Below are 22485 nucleotides of genomic sequence, written 5' to 3'. Positions count from 1 at the left end.
TATATATTTTTTCCTTGCTTTCCGTTTTTTTGTTTTTTGTTTTTTGTTTTTTTTTTAAATTTTGTGATCTCCTGCCCTACTTTGTCTTCCCCACTTGCCTTGGGTTCCATGTTGCTAGTTTTTATGTTCGCACGCTCATTATCACCCTTTTTTGTACTTCAAATCCCAGCAGCTGCCCAGCCAGGTCCCTGAGCACAGCCCTGTGGTTTATGGGACTGTGGAGAGCGCTCATCTTGCTGCCAGCACCCCTGTCACTGCAGCTAGCGACCAGAAGCAAGGTTTGTGTATGACTATTTTCCTCCCTCTTACCTTTAGTCTCTTTCTTTTTTTTTTTTTTTTTAATTAATTACATTGCCCTCAGCATTTAGGAATAAAAGTAAAACATGAGGATTATTTAGATACCCACTTTTAAACAAAGCTTTGAGATGGAAAATCGAAGTGTTCTACCTCTAAGAAAGTAAAGTAGGTATGATTAGTAAAAATTTTTCCTCCATTTTATTAATGCCTCACTGTCAGTGTATATTTATAGGTAAAAGCTTAGCTGCCTTAAACTGTTTTTTTTGGAGCAAGGTTGGGGAAGATAAATCGATGTATATATTTCCTTATAAGAACAACAGTTTTGTTTATAAGTTCAACGTGTTCGTGTGTATCTTACTATTTTTAAAAACATAAAATGTTTCTTCTTACAAGTTTGGCTTCTGTAGCCTCAGTTGGGGATAGTACTGAGTTCAGATCCTGACTCCATCAAGCACTATTTGGTCTTGATGAGTCATAATGTTGTATATCTTAATTTCTTCAGTTACAGAATGGAATGAAGAATACCTGCCTCACAGAGTTGTAGTGGGGACATGCCAAGCATTTGAAAAGCACTTAGTAAATTATAGCCGTTATTATTATGCAGGAATCATACTAAGGTCTCTACTGTTGACCTTGAACATGAAGTACCAAATGTTTGGTGAAATAAGTACACATACTGCCTCTTGGATTATAAATAGGAAACTTTAAGGGAAATCTCATGCCAGAAAGTGGGTTATCACAGTCTCTCTTTCCTGCCTAGTTGGATTTAAGTTGACCTTAGCTAAAATTGGGAGACAATTCATTAGACACAGAAGGAAGCAAGTTAGTTTGTTCATGTTTCTGATTTCATTCTAAGAATGAATAGAAGTCATATGTGTTTTCTGTTTTCTTGAATTATTTATTCCTCCAAACCCATTAATATTCCATAGCTGATGTATACTTTCTGTACTTTCTAAAAATTATTCTTTAAAAAGCATTGGGAATTGGCACACAGTCAAAGTGGAGGTATTTAGTAGCATTGTTTTTTCACTGGATTGCAAGATGATAACACAAACTTCTAATGTGTGGTTTCAATGTTTCTTTACAGCATGCAAAGATAATATGGTGTTCTTTCCCTTTAGTATTCAGGAGCCTGGTAGACTTGAACAGAGACAAGTCCTAAATTTTGTTTTATGAAATAGTTTTAAACCACAAGATAGGTAGTAAATCCTACACTGGCATGCTTCTAAAAGCTGCAGTGTCAAATACTTCTTTCAGCAATGTTCAGAGTTAGAGACTCATACATGCTTAAAGTTAAAATTTTAATATTAAAGCCATTCACCTTGCAGGAGTGCAGTTCGTAGGTATTGTGGAAGACTACTTCCTACCACCGATACCAATGATCAAGCAATTTTGAGTCAAAATTCAGAATATTTTCAATCTGAGTGGAGAATTTTCAGGGTATTCCCTTCAAAATGTCATTACTTTTGCACAGTTATAATCCTTCTGCTAGTTAGAATTGTGCTAAACATACTGAATAATTACCATGCAGAGAGGCCTTAAAATATATCCTTTACGCTGACTTTCTCTAGCTGGGCTACAATACACAGAATTCATAACATATCTTGATGGTGATAGCTCTGACCTAAGATTTTTGGATTAGGTAAGACACCTGCATCTTACCATATTTAGGCCTTGATTTGCAGAAGGAGGAATGTAGAATTCTTTGTTTCCTCTCAGTTTTTTATGCTTAGTGGAAATTTGAGTAATAAAATCAACATTTCAAATTGATGTTTGATATAGATATGAATGAATTGGAAAATGTTCAACATTACCTTGATGAAAAGAAAAACTTCTGTTTTAAGTATATTTCATAGAGCTTATAGTAACTTTTTGGAACTACTGCTGTCTTCCCTCTAGTACCAGCTGTTCTCCAGAAAACTCAGTAATTCTAATCTTCTGTTTCTAATTCTAGCCATAGCTTATCAATATATAGAATAGTTTTCAGAGTAGTTTTCTTTTTTAAACTAAATATATGTAATTCAAATAACATTAGAAAGGGTTCATCATTTTTCAGAGAATTTTTTAACAGTTAAAGTTTTTAAAAATTTCTTCTTAACTGTAGATTCATTTTGAAATTAAAGTAGGATACAAAAATGCACTGTTTTAAAAAATTTTTATATTACCCCCAGAAACAATAGATTCTGCATTCTGCAGTCAGATTGGTTTTTCTCTCTTGATGGAAATATCATTACTGAGGGTTTGTACTGGGATCCCATTTTAGCCCCAAAGTCTCCCACTAGCTTGATTCACCTAAATACTTCTTTTTCCATAACCCCCTCCCCTTTACCCCTCTGAATTGGAAGAATTTAGGATTTGAAATCATTTTTAGGTTCTTGAATTGGAAGAATTTAGCATTTGAAATCATTTTTTAGGTTCTAGTTATATGACCTTGGACCTGTGACTTAATTTCTAAAACCCTCAGTTTCCCCATCTGTAAAATAGGAACGTAATAGTTTTTATCCCATTGGTGATTGTAAGAATCAAAGGACACTATGTATATATGGTATTTGACCCATTTCCTGGTACATATTAAGTGCTTAATAAATGTTAGCTGCCATAATTAAGTGTCTGATTTTCTCAGTTTTTGATGTGAACAGCTGGAATAGTTACATGAAGACCAAGTTTCCAGACAAATATGCCATTTCCCATTTGTTTTGGTACTTGATAAAAACCCAAGGAAGACTTCAGCTTGACTTGTAGAAAGACTGTTGAATGAATTAAAATCTTCAGTTGGTGTGATAGTCTAGAGACACAGCTTAAATGATTGTCTGATGTTTGAAAAAATGCATTCAGCTCAGTGTATTGAGGATATGGTATGTATAATTAAATACAAATAAAAGTTATTTAAGCCTTAGTCTTAGTGCGTTTTGAAGGCTCTTGATGTAGAGTAGGTATTCAATGAATGGTATTCTGTTGTAATTCAACCAGTTGTACCAATGTAGCTCAATTGGGTCTCTTGGAATTTAGGACAGGACTATTCTCTGTCAAATGAGACTGTCCCTCAAATTGCAGGATGCTTAGCATTCTTGGTCTCTCCCCATTAAATGATAGTAACACCCTCTCCATCATGTGTGGCTCCTGACAACCAAAGGGCGCCCATCTAGGAGCTTGGTTGCACCACTCTATGAGAATAAAAGGGAGCAGTTTTTTCTTTCTTATAAATCTGACATTCATTATAGAAACTATGGTTAAACAGAAAGAAAAATTATCTCTTATCTCATTATCCAGAGCCATTGTTAATAAGCTGTATGTAATCCTAGACTTCCCCATATGCATCTATGTTAGTATTCTGTGTTTTTTTTGTTACCAGTAGGTTTATGCTCCACGTGCAGTTTTTGTGCCCTGCTTTTTAGAAAAACATGTCTTTTATTATAAACAACTTTCTGTATAATTAAATACTCTTTTAAAAGCTTATTTCAAATGATTGCAATAATATACCATTATATGCCCAGACCATTGTTTCTTTAATAAGTCCCATGCTCATTGTTAGACATTTAGTTTATTTTTCTATTATAAATATTAGTTTATAATATAAATATAAATATTTAGTTTATCTTTCTATTATAAATATTGTTGCTTTAAATATTCCAGGCCTCTGTCTTGTCTCTTCAGTGTTTATTTCCTTAGAAAAAATTCTTAAAGGTGAAATTCCTGCAAATTCCTAAAAATGGCCAAATGGTATAAACATTTTGAATGCAGTATATTAGATTTCAAACTATCATGGCTCTGAAAAACATACTCTTAATAGTAAAAGTTCTTAGAGCAATAAAATCAGTGTTCTTTATTTAGATCTATTCTATTATACCTTTCAGCTTTCTGTAGTAAAAGTTTAATGAATTAATTAAAGGGCTTATTTCAGAATAAGGAGCTCTCAAAATAAATTTTTTTTGTTTCTAATTTTCTTTATTAATGTTAGCTATTTCTCAAGAGTATATAGAAGTTTCAGTCATAGGTCTGCTTTTGTTTGATATTTTTAGTATCAGAAATTTTATTTCCCAAAATTAATAATTGAATTGACATACTCTTATTAGATTGTTAATGTGAGATTTACTATTTTCTGCTGTTTAATTTAATTCATCTAGGTTTCATTCAGTGGTCATAAAGGGTAATATCCTTATTTTTTTTTAATTAATTTATTTATTTATTGGCTGCATTGGGTCTTCGTTGCTGAGCGTGGGCTTTCTCTAGTTGCGGCGAGAGGGGGCTACTCTTTGTTGCGGTGCGCGGGCTTCTCATTGCAGTGGCTTCTCTTGTTGCGGAGCACAGGCTCTAGGCGCACGGGCTTCAGTAGTTGCAGCACGCGGGCTCAGTAGTTGCGGCACGTGGGCCCTAGAGCGGGTGGGCTTCAGTAGTTGCGGCGTGTGGTCTCAGTAGTTGTGGTGCACGGAGTTAGTTGCTCTGCGGCATATGGGATCTTCCCGGTCCAGGGATCAAACTCGTTTCCGCTGCTTTGACAGGCGGATTCTTAACCGCTACACCACCAGGGAAGTCCCAAAGGGTAATATTCTGATGTGCTTTTTAATAGTGGTATCTTATAATCTGGGTTACCCATGTAGCAGTTACTCTGGTTGAGTTGGAAAGTATTTTCATCAGGGATATTTTAATAAATACGTATTTATTTTATATATATCACATATATGTAATAAATATAATAGATGTATTTCTTTGAATGTTTTTGTCTCTTGCCCTGGCAACTTAGTCTGAAGTATTTGGCATTCAGAGCCTATTGATCTTATTTCTCCACTACAGTAAATAGGCAGAGTTAAAGAAACACTGGCCTCTAAGCCCATCAATTAAAGTGAATTTTAAGGCCAGTAAAAGTAGTTGCAGTGAATGAATTAGCCTCTAACAGCTTAATTTTACCATCTGTTTATCTGATCAACGAGCATATTTTCTTTGACAGACTTACTTAACTAAAAGTTATTGTAAACACTCAATTTCACTGATGCATAAAGATTTCTGGCAGAGAAAGTAAAGGCCCTTTCAGTTTAGATTGTCTGTTAGCAATGCTTAAAATTTTTGTTTGCATCTGTTGAACATGCTCATGAGTAGCTGTTTTTCCGCTGGAGCCTGTTCATTCCACTAAGGAAACACAAGGCTGGAAACCAGTCTAAATCTCCTTTGGTTTCATCTTCCCAGGCATGAATCATGTATCAGTTTACCTGGAATTTTAAAATGCAGAAATTTTCATGAGTTAGCTTTCCTTTCATTTTTCTGGTACCTTTATTATGATTATCAATTTATCTGTCTCACTCTTGCTATCATTCTTTTTCTGTCTGTACACAGATGCACATTTTTTGTATTATTTTCATATAAATTGTTTATTTTTAATTGGACTTGTATCTGAATATTAACGTTGATTTCTCCTTAAAGAATTTTTTTTTTTTTACAATTGAAGATACAAGATAAATTTCCATTTTTATTCCTTAACATTATTTCTAGTTATATGCCTCTTTTAAGAAATGAAAGTTAATTTTAAATGAAGTTTTATGTTCAGGAACTTGATTTCACTGATAATAAACTTCATTGATAATAAATGACACCATGATAGTTTTTATTGAAACAGTTTTTTATACAGGTAATACATGTTCTTTATAAAAATCCCCCAAATGCAGAAATATATAGAGTAAAAAATAGTATCTGTATCTAATAATTTAATCTCCAGTTATTTGCCCCTGAACTGTCCTGTCCTGTCTCTACAGTGTATCCTTGGTAGAAAAATTTTCTACAGATGAAGGCTTTCTCTACCTTAAAGAAAAGCCCCATTCCCATCCCAAGAATGTTTTAGTTTCAGGTTTGATTAGATTTTCCCTTTGTATTCTTACATTTATTTATTTATTTATTTATTTTTATGGCTGTGTTGGGTCTTCGTTTCTGTGTGCGGGCTTTCTCTAGTTGGGGCAAGCGGGGGCCACTCTTCATCGCGGTGTGCGGGCCTCTCACTATCGCGGCCTCTCTTGTTGCGGAGCACAAGCTCCAGACGCGCAGGCTCAGTAATTGTGGCTCACGGGCCCAGCTGCTCCGCGGCATGTGGGATCTTCCCAGACCAGGGCTCGAACCCGTGTCCCCTGCATTGGCAGGCAGATTCTCAACCACTGCGCCACCAGGGAAGCCCCCTTTGTGTTCTTGACATAGTCATTTGGTGAATTAATTCCTTCTCTTACTTCAAAGTAAACTTTATATGTATTGGAGGTTAAGTAATAGTGGAAAATAGAGAAGAAAATATGACAATGTTTTTGGAGTGGCAAAATAAGTAATATTTTGATCTGTCTTCTGCTGCCCGTGTTTTAGAGTAAGAGGTTAAAAGAATTACCCTAAAATAATATAATCTCTGATCCCGAAGTTATTCTAACATGTGTTTCCTTTTTTTCTTTCCCAGAAGAGAAGCCAAAACCAGATCCAGTGTTAAAGACTCCTTCCCCAGTCCTTAGGCTAGCCCTTAGTGGAGAGAAGAAAGAACAAGCAGGCCAGACATCTGAGGTCACTGCAGTAGAAGCCATACCAGAGCTTACTCTGCCTCCATCACCTACCACTATTTCTCCCCTTGCTCGAAGTACAGTTGCTTCCCCCACCTCTGCTGCTCTTAGTAGCCAACCAGTATTCACCAGTGCTACTGATGACAGATGTGAACTCTCTTCCTCAAAAGAAGACACAATTCCTATACCCAGCCCCACATCTTGCACAGAAGCATCAGATCCTTCACCAATAGATGAAATTGATGATGATATATGCAAGAAATCTTGTAGTGTAGCACCTAATGATATTCCGCTGATTTCTAGTACTAACCTAATTAATGAAATGAATGGAGTTAGTGAAAAATTACCAGCCACGGAAAGCAGTGTGGAAATAGCAAAACAGGAGGTGTTGCCATTGACTCTTGAATTGGAGATTCTGGAAAATCCCCCCGAAGAAATGAAAGTGGAGAGTGTTGCAACTCCTATCACCCCTTCCATAGTTCCCTCCTTTTCTCCATCTCCTCCAACTCCTCCAGCTTCTCCTCCTCCCACACCAGTCATTGTTCCTGCTGCTGCCTCTAATGTTAGTACTGCTAGTGGTCCCACCGCAATTCAGAGAGTCTTAGAAGAGGACGAGAGCATAAGAACTTGCCTTAATGAAGATGCAAAAGAGATTCAGAACAAAATAGAGGTAGAAGCAGATGGGCAAACAGAAGAGATTGTGGATTCTCAGAACTTAAGTTCAAGAAAGAGCCCAGTCCCAGGTAAGCTATTCTGTTATTAATTATATTTTGCTTGTTGAACATGAAAAAGAAGCAGTGTTTGAGTTATTTTTTAATTGGCTACTTCCCTTGACTTCCAGAAATATCAAATGAATGCTGTAATTCCTAGTCTGATTTCTTCATTGGTGTGTTTATGTTTTAGTGCATCCAGCAAAGAGTTACTCCATTATCTAAAAATGCAAATGAAATTTGAAATATACAAAATGCCTCCAAGGTGTATGTCACTGTACACGTGTTTTTTGTTTTTGCCTCATTCATATGAATCATTTCCTCCGTGGTTAATTTTGTTGCTTTGGGGCTGGAAACCAGTCAAAACCAGCATGGTCTATAGTCCCTAATCCTGTCTTCTCGGAATTTTAAAGCCTAATCAATTCTAAACTTAAAAGAATTCCTCTATGCAAGACCTCTTCTTTAATCTTGGGTTAAGGAAAATAGCAATCAGAATGTCAAAGGTTTATAACTAGTTCTGAAAAATAAAAGTACCCTCTCTGATTAACTCGCAGATAGGTTTAATGCTCTTCCGCTTTTACTTTTTAAAGTTTCATTTTTCCTGAAATATTAATTTTATCATTATTGCTTTAGCATTAATATTGTCAAAGTATTATATTCTTCTGAATTCAAAATTATTTCTTTTTAATGTAGCATCACCTGGAATCTTGGATCTAACCATTAAGTTTTTATAATATTAATCAAAAGTTATCTGAGGCTTATCAACTATTCTTATATCAGTAGTCCATAAGAATATGGCTTTTAACAAGTCAGCATAGCCCATCTTGTGAAACATTGCCCTACACTGTATAATTTGCTCTCTGTGCCTGTCAAGTTAAGTTATACAATTTGGCAAATGACTGATCCCCCAGCAGTTAATCTAGATATGTACTGGAGATGTTTTAGTCACCCACATCCCCAATATTTACTGCCTACTGTGACCTGTCTAATTAAGAAACTTGGCAAATCAAAAAACCTGATCTCTACCTTTAAGATGTGGTTTTCCCACCCAGCTCAGTTCTCGAGGTAATTTCCTCATGAAGGTCTCTGAGAGGTGTCTGGTTCTTTGGAACTGTAGAACATCTAGTTCCACAGTAAACCAGAGCAGAAAAGCAAACAATGCCAGGCAGTTGGGACTGGGAGAAATTTATCATAAATATTTATAAATCACCTGTTTCCTCAATAGACCGGCCTCCATAAGCATCAGTATGCTCCAGAAGCATAGTGCCTTCACTATGTTAGGAACTTCCTCCTTGGTGGGGTGATGACCTGGGGCTTTTTTGTAACTCTTTGAAAAAACAATCTTTCTTTTGGTGTGGCTGTAGGTGAATGCCCCTCCAAAGAACACTTGTTTTTGATGGAGAAGAGTAATTTGTTTGACCCTTCATTTTTTCCCTTCATTTACTTACCTGTGAGTTGTCATTCAACAATTAGTGATGTAGTAGTTCCAAAAATAGGAGAAGCTATTGAAGACAAATGTTTTGAAAAAAACATCCAAACAAATAATAGAAAGAATAACAGGCATAGGGAATACAGTCAAAGATACAAACCATATCTCAGAACTGAAATAAGTATAAAGCAAAGTTCTGCACTGAAATCCCACTTCTACTCATCCCTGACATTCATTCATTCTTTTAAGCAGTTTGTCACTTAGGTGGCCTGACATTGCAAGACAGCTCCCAGGGATAAATGGACAAACAGAATCTGGGGTTAAGTTGTCTTCATTACCATGGTACATTTTTTTTCGAAATGCAAATACTCTTGGAATTAGTAATATAAGTCACCAGCACCTTAGTAAAAGAATATAGATTATTCAGCAGTAAACCAGAAGATAGCTAAAAGAAAGAACTGTCTTTTGCCATGATTAGGGATGAGGTAGAGGTTGGTGGTGTCAGGAGGGAAAGTGTCTTGGCATTTTTCTAGTTTCATGATTTTTTTAACCTATGAATGTGTTTTAAAGGAACTAGAAGTTCTGTAATTTCCCTTTATATCTTACACTCTTCAAAATTCAAAGTAAATGAACCTCAAGAACCCATGCACCTCTAGCATTTTTTAAATTGTAAGGCTTACCAGAAACATTCCTGGCCCTCTGATTTCAGTATTAATATTTTTTAATGTTATTGCTATAAAAGTTAACCATGAAAATTAACTCATCGTCATTCTTTTAGATAATATCGGCCTGAAATTGTCATATGCTTAATGACTCCCGTCTTTTTTGCACTTATTTAGCATACCTTGTTTACTTTGAGAGGATATTAAAATTGTAACAGTTTGGTTTGGATATCAGTCTTTTGTTGTTGACTTTTGAGAATAGTTCTTACTGTCTCTGCCTGAGGATGAAACACTTTAAAGCTCGCTTCAGAAACCATTTGCTTTTGACAAGTGTGATGCATAGAAATACGCAGTAGTTTGTATAGAGGTACTTGTTTAAAGCAGTAAAGTCAGACTTAAGGTGTATGGTCCCTTCTCTTACTTCTGCTAGAAAACATTTTCTTGCCACTATTCTAGATCATATTTCTGACTGGAGCAAATTGCAGCAATTCTGGAGGCTTAGGGGTTGAAGGGTAAACTCTATAAAACGAGAATTGTACCTTCAGGGTACTCTGAAAAGCCTCAGAGATGGGCCAGACTTTTGATTCATGTGATCACTTCAATAATTAAATGTGCAAAAATCTGTATTAATTGATTTCTTTTTAAAAATATTTATTTATTTTGGGCTGCGTTGGGTCTTAGTTGCGGCATGCGGGATCTTTTGTTGCAGTGCACGGGCGTCTCTGTCTCTAGTTGCAGCACGTGGGCTCTCTCGTTGAGGTGCGTGGGCTTAGTTGGCCTGCAGCATTTGGGATCTTAGTTCCCTGACCAGGGATCTAACCCGTGTCCCCTGCATTGGAATGCGGATTCTTTACCACTGGACCATCAGGGAAGTCCCTGTATTAATTGATTTCTTGAAGTCCTAGGAATTTTTATTATGGTTTCGTTATACTTGGTGGGGAAGAAGAGAGAATTTCAGAACTTGTGGAAAAATGTTCCCCACTCATCATTCAGGAATTCATTTTGTGCAGTTTCATGAGTGTATATACTGTGTGAGATGCATGCTGTGTAACATAAACTTTTCCACTTTTAAAAATAATAGTGGGCTTCCCTGGTGGCGCAGTGGTTGAGAGTCTGCCTGCCAATGCAGGGGACACGGGTTCGAGCCCTGGTCTGGGAAGATCCCACATGCCGCAGAGCAACTGGGCCCGTGAGCCACAATTACTGAGCCTGCGCGTCTGGAGCCTGTGTTGCGCAACAAGAGAGGCCGCGATGGTGAGAGGCCCGCACACCACGATGATGAGTGGCCTCCACTTGCCACAACTAGAGAGAGCCCTCGCACAGAAACGAAGACCCAACACAGCTATAAATAAAATAAGTAAAATTAAAAAAAAAAAAATTTAAAAAAAGAATCAGAGCCTCTGTCCAAAGTGGCCCTGAATGATAAAAATAATAGTGATTTTTTCTTTTTCTTTTACATTCATTATCTGTTTTTGATATAAAACTATTATTTGAAGTTCTTCTGGCAGAGGGAGGTTTCTACTCTTTCTGTTTGTCTTCTCTGGCTTTGCTCATGGTGTATTGTTTCTTTGTATATTTTATAAATTTGTTTTATGAACTTATCTTCAGCTAAACTTTCCCGGATGTGGATTGAGGGCAGCTCCTCTCAAAGCATGTCTTAGGGAAAACATAGCTGGAACTTAATCTGAGTTTAATGTCCTAAACGAACTTTCTTACCGCACACAAAGTAAACGCATTCCATGTGTATGCTAATTTTCAGCATGACAGCAGGCTCTCTACACCTAGTTGAAACCAAATATCCTTCCTTGTCATCACTCTGTGTTGGTTCACTGGTTTATTTTGGTCTGTGTACTGTTTTAGCTTCCTTTTCACTGAGACTGTCACTCTGTTAGGAGTCTCGGGGATTTTTATAAGAATCTCAGTTCCAAGTCCTTGCTTTTGTAGGGATCCAGGATCTTGTATGTCCCACGTGGATGTTCAGATGTAAACTCCTTGGTTATAGAGACTGGCAACAGCCTCCCATATCCCCAGTATTGTAGTGGTAGCAGCAGCTGACCTTGTTTGTGTGGCTTCCGAGTGTTTGCCTTATATTTCTTGTAGGCTCAGCTAAGTTTGAAGGATGGTTTTCAGTTTCTGTAGGCTGCAAGATGAGAGATTTATTTCTCAAATGGAGATATGATTGTATGTTTCAGGAGTTGTTAATAAAATTCTGATTCATACAGCCAATCGAGTTGCTGTTATCGCTTTTTTTTATATACAGGTTTTTATTAGCTATCAATTTTACACATACTACTCAGTCCCAATATGTCAATCCCAATCTCCCAATTCATCCCACCACCACCACCCTCCCTGCTTTCCCCCTTGGTGTCCATATGTTTGTTCTCTACATCTGTGTCTCTATTTCTGCCTTGCAGACTGGTTCATCTGTACCATTTTTCTAGATTCCACATATATGCATTAATATACAATATTTCTTATTCTCTTTCTGACTTACTTCACTCTGTATGATAGTCTCTAGGTCCATCCACATCTCTACAAATGACACAGTTTCATTCCTTTTTAATGGCTGAGTAATATTCCATTGTACATATGTGCCACATTTTCTTTATCTGTTCATCTGTCAATGGGCATTTAGGTTGCTTCCATGACCTGGCTATTGTAAATAGTGCTGCAATGAACATTGGGGTGCATGTGTCTTTTTGAATCATGCTTTTCTCAGGGTATATGTCCAGTAGTGGGATTGCTGGGTCATATGGTGATTCTATTTTTAGTTTTTTAAGGAAACTCCATACTGTTCTCCATAGTGGCTATATCAATTTACATTCCCAGCTACAGTACAAAAGGGTTCCCTTTTCTCCATGCCCTCTCCAGCATTTGTTTGTAGATTTTCTGATGGTGCCCATTCTAACTGGCGTGAGGTGTTACCTCATTATAGTTTTGATTTGCATTTCTCTAATAATTAATGATGTTGAGCAGCTTTTCATATGCCTCTTGGCCATCTGTATGTCGTCTTTGGAGAGATGTCTATTTAGGTCTTTTGCCCATTGTTTGATTGGGTTGTTTGTTTTTTTAATATTGAGCTGCATGAGCTGTTTATATATTTTGGAGATTAATCCTTTGTCAGTTGCTTCGTTTGCAGATATTTTCTCCCATTCTGAGTGTTGTCTTTCCGTCTTGTTTATAGTTTCCTTTGCTGTGCAAAAGCTTTTAAGTTTCATGAGGTCCCATTTGCTTAGTTTTGTTTTTATTTCCATTACTCTAGAAGGTGGGTCAAAAAAGATCTTGCTGTGATTTATGTCAAAGAGTGTTCTTCCTATGTTTTGCTGTAGGAGTTTTATAGTGTCTGGTCTTACATTTAGATTTTAATCCATTTTGGGTTTATTTTTGTGTATTGTGTTAGGGAGTGTTCTGATTTCATTCTTTTACATGTAGCTGTCCAGTTTTCCCAGCACCACTTATTGAAGAGACTGTCTTTTCTCTATTGTATATCCTTGCCTCCTTTGTCATAGATTAGTTGACCATAGGTGCACAGGTTTATCTCTGGGCTTTCTTTCCTGTTCCATTGATCTATGTTTCTGTTTTTGTGCCAGTACCATATTGTCTTGATTACTGTAGTTTTGTGGTATAGTCTGAAGTCAGGGAGCCTGATTCCTCCAGCTCCATTTTTCTTTCTCAGGATTGCTTTGGCTATTCGGGGTCTTTTGTGTTTCCATGCAAATTGTAAAATTTTTTCTTCTAGTTCTGTGAAAAATGCCATTGGTAGTTTGATAGGGATTGCATTGAATCTGTAGGTTGCTTTCGGTAGTATAGTCATTTTCACAATGTTGATTCTTCCAATCCAAGAACATGGTATATCTTTCCATCTGTTGGTATCATCTTTAATTTCTTTCATCAGTGTCTTATAGTTTTCTGCATACAGGTCTTTTGTCTCCCTAGGTAGGTTTTATTCTTTTTGTTGCAGTGGTAAATGGGATTTTTTCCTTAATTCCTCTTTCTGATCTTTCGTTGTTTGTGTATAGGAATGCAAGAGATTTCTGTGCATCCTGCAACTTTACCAAATTCATTGATGAGCTCTAGTAGTTTAATGGTGGCATCTTTAGGATTCTCTCTGTATAGTATCATGTCATCTGCAAACAGTGACAGTTTTACTTCTCCTTTTCCAATTTGTATTCCTTTTATTTCTTTTTCTTCTCTGATTGCCATGGCTAGGACTTCCAAGACTATGTTGAATAATGGTGGTGAGAGTGGACATCCTTGTCTCGTTCCTGATCTTAGAGGAAATGCTTTCAGTTTTTCACCATTGAGAATGATGTTTGCTGTGGGTCTGTCATATATGGCCTTTATTAGGTTGAGGTAGGTTTCTGGAGAGTTTTTATCATAAATGTGTGTTGAATTTTGTCAAAAGCTTTTTCATGATCATACGGTTTTTATTCTTCAATTTGTTAATATGGTGTATCACATTGATTTGCATATTTTGAAGAATCCTTGCATCCCTGGGATAAATCCCACTTGATCATGGTGTATGATCCTTTTAATATGTTGTTGGATTCTGTTTGCTAGTATTTTGCTGAGGATTTTTGCATCTCTATTCATCAGTGATATTGGTCTGTAATTTTCTTTCTTTGTAGTATCTTTGTCTGGTTTTGGTATCAGGGTGATGGTGGCCTCGTAGAATGAGTCTGGGAGTGTTCTTTCCTCTGCAATTTTTTGGAAGAGTTTGAGAAGGGTGGATGTTAGCTCTTCTCTAAATGTTTGATAGAATTCACCTGTGAAGCCATCTGGTCCTGGCCTTTTGTTTGTTGGAAGATTTTTAATCACAGTTTCAATTTCATTACTTGTGATTGGCCTGTTCATATTTTCTGTTTCTTTCTGATTCAGTCTTGGAAGGTTATACCTTTCTAAGAATTTGTCCATTTCTTCCAGGTTGTCCATTTTATTGGCATAGAGTTGCTTGTAGTAGTCTCTTAGGATGCTTTGTATTTCTGTGGTGTCTGTTGTAACTTCTTCTTTTTCATTTCTGATTTTATTGATTTGAGTCCTCTCTTTTTCTTGATGAGTCGGGCTAAAGGTTTATCAATTTTGTTTATCTTCTCAAAGAACCAGCTTTTAGTTTTATTGATCTTTGCTATTGTTTTGTGTGTTTCTATTTCATTTATTTATGCTCTGATATTTATGATTTCTTTCCTTCTACTGACTTTGAGTTTTGCTTGTTCTTCTTTCTCTAGTTCCTTTAGGTGTACAAGGTTAGATTGTTTATTTGCGATTTTTCTTGTTTCTTGAGGTAGGCTTGTATAGCTATAAACTTCCCTCTTAGAACTGCTTTTGCTGCATCCCATAGGTTTTGGATCGTTGTGTTTTCATTGTAATTTCTCTTTAGGTATTTTTTGATTTCCTCTTTGATTTCTTCAGTGATCTCTTGGTTATGTAGTAATGCATTTTTTAGCCTCCATGTGCTTGTGTTTTTTTCTTTTTTTTCCCTGTAATTGACTTCTAATCTCCTAGCATTGTGGTCAGAAAAGAATGCTTTGATATGATTTCAATTTTCTTAAATTTACTGAGGCTTGATTTGTGACCCAAGATGTGATCTATCCTGGAGAATGTTCCATGTGCACTTGAGAAGAAAGTGTAATCTGCTGTTTTTGGATGGAATGTCCTATAAATACCAATTAAATCTATCTGGTCTACTGTGTCATTTAAAGCTTGTGTTTCCTTATTAATTTTCTGTCTGAATGATCTGTCCATAGGTGTAAGTGAGGTGTTAAAGTTCCCCACTGTTATTGTGTTACTGTCAATTTCCTCTTTTGTAGCTGTTAGCAGTTGTCTTATGTATTGAGCTGCTCCTTTGTTGGGTGCATATATATTTATAATTGTTGTATCTTCTTCTTGGATTGATCCCTTGATCATTATGTAGTGTTCTTCCTTGTCTCTTATAGCATTCTTTATTTTAAAGTCTGTTTTATCTGATATGAGTATTGCTACTCCAGCTTTCTTTTGATTTCCATTTGCATGGAATATCTTTTTCCATCCCCTCACTTTCAGTCTGTATGTGTCCCTAGGTCTGAAGTGGGTCTCTTGTAGACAGCATATATATGGGTCTTGTTTTTGTATCCATTCAGTGAGCCTGTGTCTTTTGGTTGGAGCATTTAATCCATTCACATGTAAGGTAATTATCAATATGTATGTTCCTATTACCATTTTCTTAATTGTTTTGGGGTTTTTTTTTGTAGTTCCTCTTCTTCTCTTGTGTTTCCCCCTTAGAGAAGTTCCTTTAGCATTTGTTGTTGAGCTGGTTTGGTGGTGCTGCATTCTCTTAGCTTTTGCTTGTCTGTAAAGCTTTTGATTACTCCATCGGATCTGAATGAGATCCTTGCCGGGTAGAGTAATCTTGGTTGTAGGTTCTTCTCTTTCATCACTTTAAATATATCGTGCCACTCCCTTCTGGCTTGAAAGTTTCTGCTGAGAAATCAGCTGTTAACCTTATGGGAGGTCCCTTGTATGTTATTTGTCATTTTTCCCTTGTGGTTTTAACAATTTTTCTTTGTTTTTAATTTTTGTTTATTTGGTTGCTATGTGTCTCAGCGTGTTTCTCCTTGGGTTTATCCTGCCTGGGACTCTCTGTGCTTCCTGGACTTGGGTGGCTATTTCCTTCCCCATGTTAGGGAAGTCTTCGACTATAATCTCTTCAAATATTTTCTTGGGTCCTTTCTCTCTCTCTTCTCCTTTTGGGACCCCTATAATGCGAATGTTGTTGCATTTAGTGTTGTCCCAGAGGTCTCTTAGGCTGTCTTCATTTCTTTTCATTCTTTTTTCTTTATTCTGTTCCACGGCAGTGAATTCCACCATTCTGTCTTCCAGGTCTCTTATCCGTTCTTCTGCCTCAGTTATTGTGCTATTGATTCTTTCTAGTGTATTTTTCATTTCAGTTATTGTATTGTTCATCTCTATTTGTTTGTTCTTTAATTCTTCTAGGTCTTTGTTAAACATTTCTTGCATCTTCTCGATCTTTGCCTCCATCCTTTTTCCGAGGTCCTGGATCATCTGCACTATCATTATTCTGAATTCTTTTTTTTGGAAGGTTGCCTATCTCCACTTCATTTAGTTGTTTTTCTAGAGTTTTATCTTGTTCCTTCATCTGGTACATAGTCCTCTGCCTTTTCATTTTGTCTTCCTTTCTGTGAATGTGGTTTTCGTTCCACAGGCTACAGGACTATAGTTCTTCTTGCTTCTGCTGTCTGACCTCTGGTGGATGGGGCTATCTAAGAGTCTTGTGCAAGTTTCCTGATGGGAGAGACTGGTGGTGGGTAGAGCTGACTGTTGCTCTGGTAGGCAGAGCTCAGTAAAACTTTAATCCGTTTGTCTGCTGATGGGTGGGGCTGAGTTCCCTCCCTGTTGGTTGTTTGGCCTGAGGCTACAGGCCCTTTGGTGGGGCTAATGGCAGACTCTGGGTGGCCTCATGCCAAAGAGTACTTCCCAGAACTTCTCCTGCCAGTGTCCTTGTCCCCGTTGTGAGCCACAGCCTCCCTCCTTTCCCCGCCTCTGCAGGAGACCCTCCAACAGTAGCAGGTAGGTCTGGTTCAGTCTCCTATGGGGTCACTGCTTCTTCCCCCTGGGTCCTGATGCACACACTACTTTGTGTGTGCCCTCCAGGAGTGGACTCTCTGTTTCGCCCAGTCCTGTCGAAGTCCTGCAGTCAAATCCCGCTAGCCTTCAAAGTCTGATTCTCTGGGAATTCCTTCTCCCCTTGTCGGACCCGCAAGTTGGGAAGCCTGACTTGGGGCTCAGAACCTTCACTCCAATGGCTGGACTTCTGTGGTATAAGTGTTCTCCAGTTTGTGAATCACCCACCCAGCGGTTATGCGATTTGATTTTATTGTGATTTTGCTCCTCATACCATCTCATTGCGGCTTCTCCTTTGTCTTTGGATGTGGAGTATCTTTTTTGGTGAGTTCCAGTGTCTTCCTGTTGATGACTGTTCAGCTGTTAGTTGTGATTCTGGTGCTCTCGCAAGAGGGTGTGAGCGCATGTCCTTCTACTCTCTCATCTTGAACCAATCTCCATGTTCTCACTTTTGATTTACTTCAGTATAAAAGAAACATACTTTAATTCAGGAAAATTGTTTTCATAATAATCCTTGATTTATTCTCACTTGTGAATATTGAAAATACCTTAAAAGAGATAAAACATAAGTAAGCAGAAAATAAAAGAAATAAAAGTCTTTTAGTTTGTGTAAACTAACCTGAAAAAGACTCATGTTTAAAACCATAACCTGAAGGTCCACATCAATAATAAGGAATTTGAAATTTATACTTGCCTTTGCTTGACTTAAGCCTTCTGAGAAGTATTCGAAATATCCCTGGAAGATTCGGTTACTGGGGCCGAAAATAGGTCACCAGTGATTTGAGTGTCCCACAAGCCCAATCCTTCCCATATTGTGCACCCATCTAATTTAACTTCTCATATTCCTCTGGAGGACTGTGTTCTGGAACCTTGTGAACAGAACTTCTTACACATTCCTGGTTCCATGTCACTTATGAACACCAGCAGAGCAATTTTTAAAACAAGGGCTCTTAGCTCCCTTTTCTAGAGGCTTGAGTCTGAGTGATCCTTAGGGATAAATAAATTTAAATGACTGGATTTCCCCACCATGTTGAAAAAAATATTGTCAACAAAGCTGCCTAAAAAGAACATTTCTGCTATGTTATTCCTATTTTCTTGTTGCCTTCCACAGTGAAATCTTAAGCATTCTCTGTAGAATGCTGGTGCTGGTTCAAATTCTGTCTGTATTCATATGCTGTGGAAGGGGTCCAGGCACCTACCTGGTGGTGGAGCTTATCCACAGACTCAAGGTGCCAAGCCTGTCTGGCAAGCACTGTGCACAGGTCCTCCTTGCCTCCTCAAATGGGTTACACGTCCCCACTATTTACAAAAGTTCATTTCTTCACAACATGAGCCTTGAAGTTTCATTCATTGGATATTAATTAACTTAGTTATACATATTTCCATGAATAGACATAGATACCTTGTTCAGAATTTAGCCCACTTTTCCCAGACTTAGTAATTAATCTACCTCGGACAGAAACCATTGTACTTAACTTGCTTCCAGACAGGGTAATACAGACAGTTCAGGGGAATGCTATTCTCTTTCAGGCAAGCCTAGTCTTGCTAAAAGCGTTCTGTTTCTCCAATATCCATCTTCACCTTGCGCACGGTAGTCTTGAGAAGTGTTTCCAATATCTTTGACGAGATAATTTTCACTACTAATGCAGAAAAATGTCCAAAATGCATTTCCTTCAATATATGTTTTTTCTCCATTTTCTATTGCTATATTAATGCTACTTGGTAATTTAGTTGCAATCATAATAAAATCATCTTTTTTTTAATGTTTACAAGACCTTTTATCAGGCATCTCAAGCATTAATCTTACGATTTAAGCAGTTGTTTCTGGGATATAATTATTCTTACTTTGCTATTACCAGAAATAAGCCGTGGAGGTAAATTGGCTTTTTCAGGGTCACCGGAAGAGTTACAACCTAAGCCTTCCTTTACATCACATTTCTGTTATTCTTTCTAACATGCTTTTTACATTGTTGTAAAGTTCTTCTAATATTTTCGGGATTTAGGGAGTGTACATTTATGCATGTTTAAAAGGACCTGTGAATGCCCACTTGTTTCAGCTGCAAATAGTTAATGAGAGTCTACTATGTTCTACATTGTTCTGGGTACTTCAGATTCATCAATGAAGAATCCAGTGATCCCTGCCCTAGTTTATATTAGAAAGTTTTAAGTACTGTAAAAATAATCAAGCAGGGAAAGGAATGCTGGAGGGGCAGCAGGTTGTAGTATGTAAATAACATGGTTAGAGTTGTAGGCCTTTATAGAAGATGAGACTTGAGCAAAGATGGAAGAGGAGGATTATCTGATAATTACTATCCCCTTTTCCTTTAGAAAAAAACAGTGCTAATACCCCATCTTCTCTCTTAAATTCCAGTAGGCAGAGCACTACTGGACAAGATTACCCCACTGTGAATGAAAGTGCCTCTACAAACACATGCTCTCCACCACCAACCATTCCTTTTATGACCTCCCTGTTGTAAAATCCCAACCCTCCCCACTCTCAGCAGATGGCTTTTTTTCTGTCTCTGTTTAGAAAACTGAGTGCACTGAGTATGCCTTTTTCAACCTTCTGCCGGAGCTACAAACCTATCTCTATCCAAACTTTCAGCAGAGTTTACTAGTTGTCCCTTTGCAGTCTCATATATATATTCACCACCTTCCCACAGACTTCTTTCTCATTGTAAATATGCTGAAGTCTCTTTCAGACCATGAACACTCCCTCAATCCTACGCGTCCATTTAGTTACCATTTAAACTCATTCTTCCTCTTACCCAGTCTTCTCAAGAACAGTCTACCATTTCTGCTTCTACTGTGTTCACTATTAAGTAATATGGTCTGATTTATGCTTACAACATGCTATCGTATTGGTCTTTTTACCACTTCTAATGGCATTATTGGTACTGATTATTGACTATTGATCACTCTCCTTTTCTTCTTTTTTAGTTAGACTTAATGAGTGTAATTTATATGCAATAAAATTCACTCTTTGTAGCATTCACTTCTGTGAATTTTGACAGACATGTAAAGTCATGTAATCACCACCACAGTAAAAATATACAACAGTTTCACCACCCCAAAACTTTCCCTCATATTTGGGTTATGTTCTAATTCTGATATTATTCAGCACATTTTTCATGGGTAATTTCATCTAATGGTAGATGGCCCCAGTGGTATGTGTTAACGAATTACATTTTTTATCTCCATCCCACCTTCTTTTCTGAGCTTCAGTCTTGTATTTCCAGTTGCCTGCCGGTTATCTCCACTTGGAAATTCCAGAGTCGTCTCAGATTCAATATATCCGATACCAGACTAATCACCTAGTCCCCCAAACCTGTTCTTTTATCTAAGTGGCACTGGCTTTAATTAAGCTAAAATCCTGAAGTCACTGTTGATGTACTTCCTCCTTGAGTCACTCCTTTTTCATATATTTAACAAGGTTCTCTCATTTTACCTGATATGGTTGTTGAATTTATCTCCTCCTCTCCATTTCCTACTGCCTTAGACCTGCACTTCTGCATGGATACCTCTCATTTCTCTGGCTCCAGCTTTGGCCCCCTTCAAGTTCATTCTCCACGAAGTAGTCATCTTTTTAAAATAGAGATCTGGACTTATCACTCCTTTTTCACATCTCTGCTTAAACCCTTCAGAGTGATGGGTGGCACTGGGGGCATTCACCCTCAAGATGAATTCTAAGCTTCTCATTTTTGACTATAATATCTTTTTGTTATTTTTAGTTATAGTAGCAATCTTCTTAGTATATATGCATAAGATCTGAATGTAACTTTTCATGTATTTGGTTAGTCTAAACACCAGCAGTGAAGTATAGTGGTCAAGATCAAAGCAACAGAGTCAGATACTCCTGAGTCTTAGCCTTTCCCTTTGTCCATCTCTGTGACCTTGTGTTTCTTAATCTCTGAATTGGTTTTCTTATCCAGAAAACAAAGATAATAATAGTATTTACCTCATAAATATGTAGTGACAATAAAATGTGCAATATGTAAAAAGCACTTAGCATAGTGTCTAGCACATATTAAGCACCCTATAAATGTTAAGTATTATTAATACTACTATTTTCAGCTAGTATTAAAGGCCCAAATGTTCCCTTTGAACTGTACTAATATAACACAGAGCAAATGGGTGTCGTGATCTCTGCCCTTAGGAATTTTTGTTCCATAGGAGAGCAGCTCAAGAATATGATAGCATCTGAAAAGTTCTTAATTAAATTCTAGGCATGAGATGGTAGAAAATCCCTTAGAATAGTCCCTATATGCATGTATAACTTTGATTAAAGGATTTGTACCATTATGTCAATTAATCTTCACAATGGCACATCTCAAAGTGACCTCTGCTGTCATTTGGAAGAGAGATGGTTTGCTTAGACCATGAATTTTAAGGAGAGTCTATACCAGTGAAAGCCTTAACAAGCATATAAAATAGAGGATAGTAATAACATTATTAACTTTCTGTTTCAGTCAGGAGTAGAAGATTAGGAAGAAAGGGAAAGAGAAAACTAAAAGGAATGGGGAAACAATAAATAGGATAGCTGAAAAGTGGAAAAAACCCAAATTTTCATCAACTGATGAATTGATAAACAATGTATTGTGTATCTATGTAAAATATGAAATATTATTCAGTCAAGAAAAGGAGCGAAGTACTGATACATGCTACAACATGGATGAACCTTGAAAACATTATGCTACGGGAAAAAGTCACAAAAGACCATGTATTATATGATTCCATTTATATGAAATGTCCAGGATAGACAAATCCCTAGGGACAGAATGTAGCTTAGTAGTTGCCAAGGGTTGAGGAGAGAGAAGAGTGGGGAAGGAGTGCTAATGGATATGGGGTTTCGTTGTGGGGGTGATGAAAATCTTCTAAAGCTAGATAGTGGTGAAGGGTGCATAATTCTATAAATATGCAATTGTGAGATACAGGCATATCTCTTTATAATGCACTTTATTGCACTTTGCAGATACTATTTTTTACAAATTGAAGGTTTGTGGCAACCCTGTGGCAAGCAAGTCTGTTGGTGCCGTTTTTCTAACAGCATTTGCTCACTTTGTGTCTCTGTGTCACATTTTAGTAATTCTCACAATGTCTTTAACTTTTCCATAATTATTATATTTGCTACAGTGATAGTGATCTTGGATGTTTCTGTAAGATGGTGAACTTAATCCATAAATGCTGTGTGTATTCTGACTGCTCCACTGACAAGCTGTTCCCCATCTCTCTCACTCTCCTCGGGCCTCCCT

At 37.2% G+C, this 22485-nt stretch overlaps 1 protein-coding gene across 16 annotated transcripts in view; it reads left to right on the top strand.

The window, feature by feature from the left end:
* The window catches only part of EIF4G3 (eukaryotic translation initiation factor 4 gamma 3), a 399095-nt gene that overhangs the window by 252369 nt on the left and 124241 nt on the right, over nt 1-22485 (top strand). For 11 of the 16 annotated variants that reach the window (XM_059915351.1, XM_059915370.1, XM_059915344.1 and 8 more), the window contains 2 exons: nt 170-278; nt 6719-7558. In XM_059915351.1, the coding sequence (XP_059771334.1) occupies nt 170-278; nt 6719-7558 (949 nt within the window). The remainder of the gene's footprint in view (nt 1-169; nt 279-6718; nt 7559-22485) is intronic. The other 5 variants (XM_059915394.1, XM_059915429.1, XM_059915379.1 and 2 more) reach the window with 1 other exon arrangement.

This window comes from Balaenoptera ricei, chromosome 1, assembly GCF_028023285.1.
Source record: "Balaenoptera ricei isolate mBalRic1 chromosome 1, mBalRic1.hap2, whole genome shotgun sequence".
NCBI lineage: Eukaryota > Metazoa > Chordata > Mammalia > Artiodactyla > Balaenopteridae > Balaenoptera > Balaenoptera ricei.
This window is presented reverse-complemented; position numbering and strand designations above follow the sequence as displayed.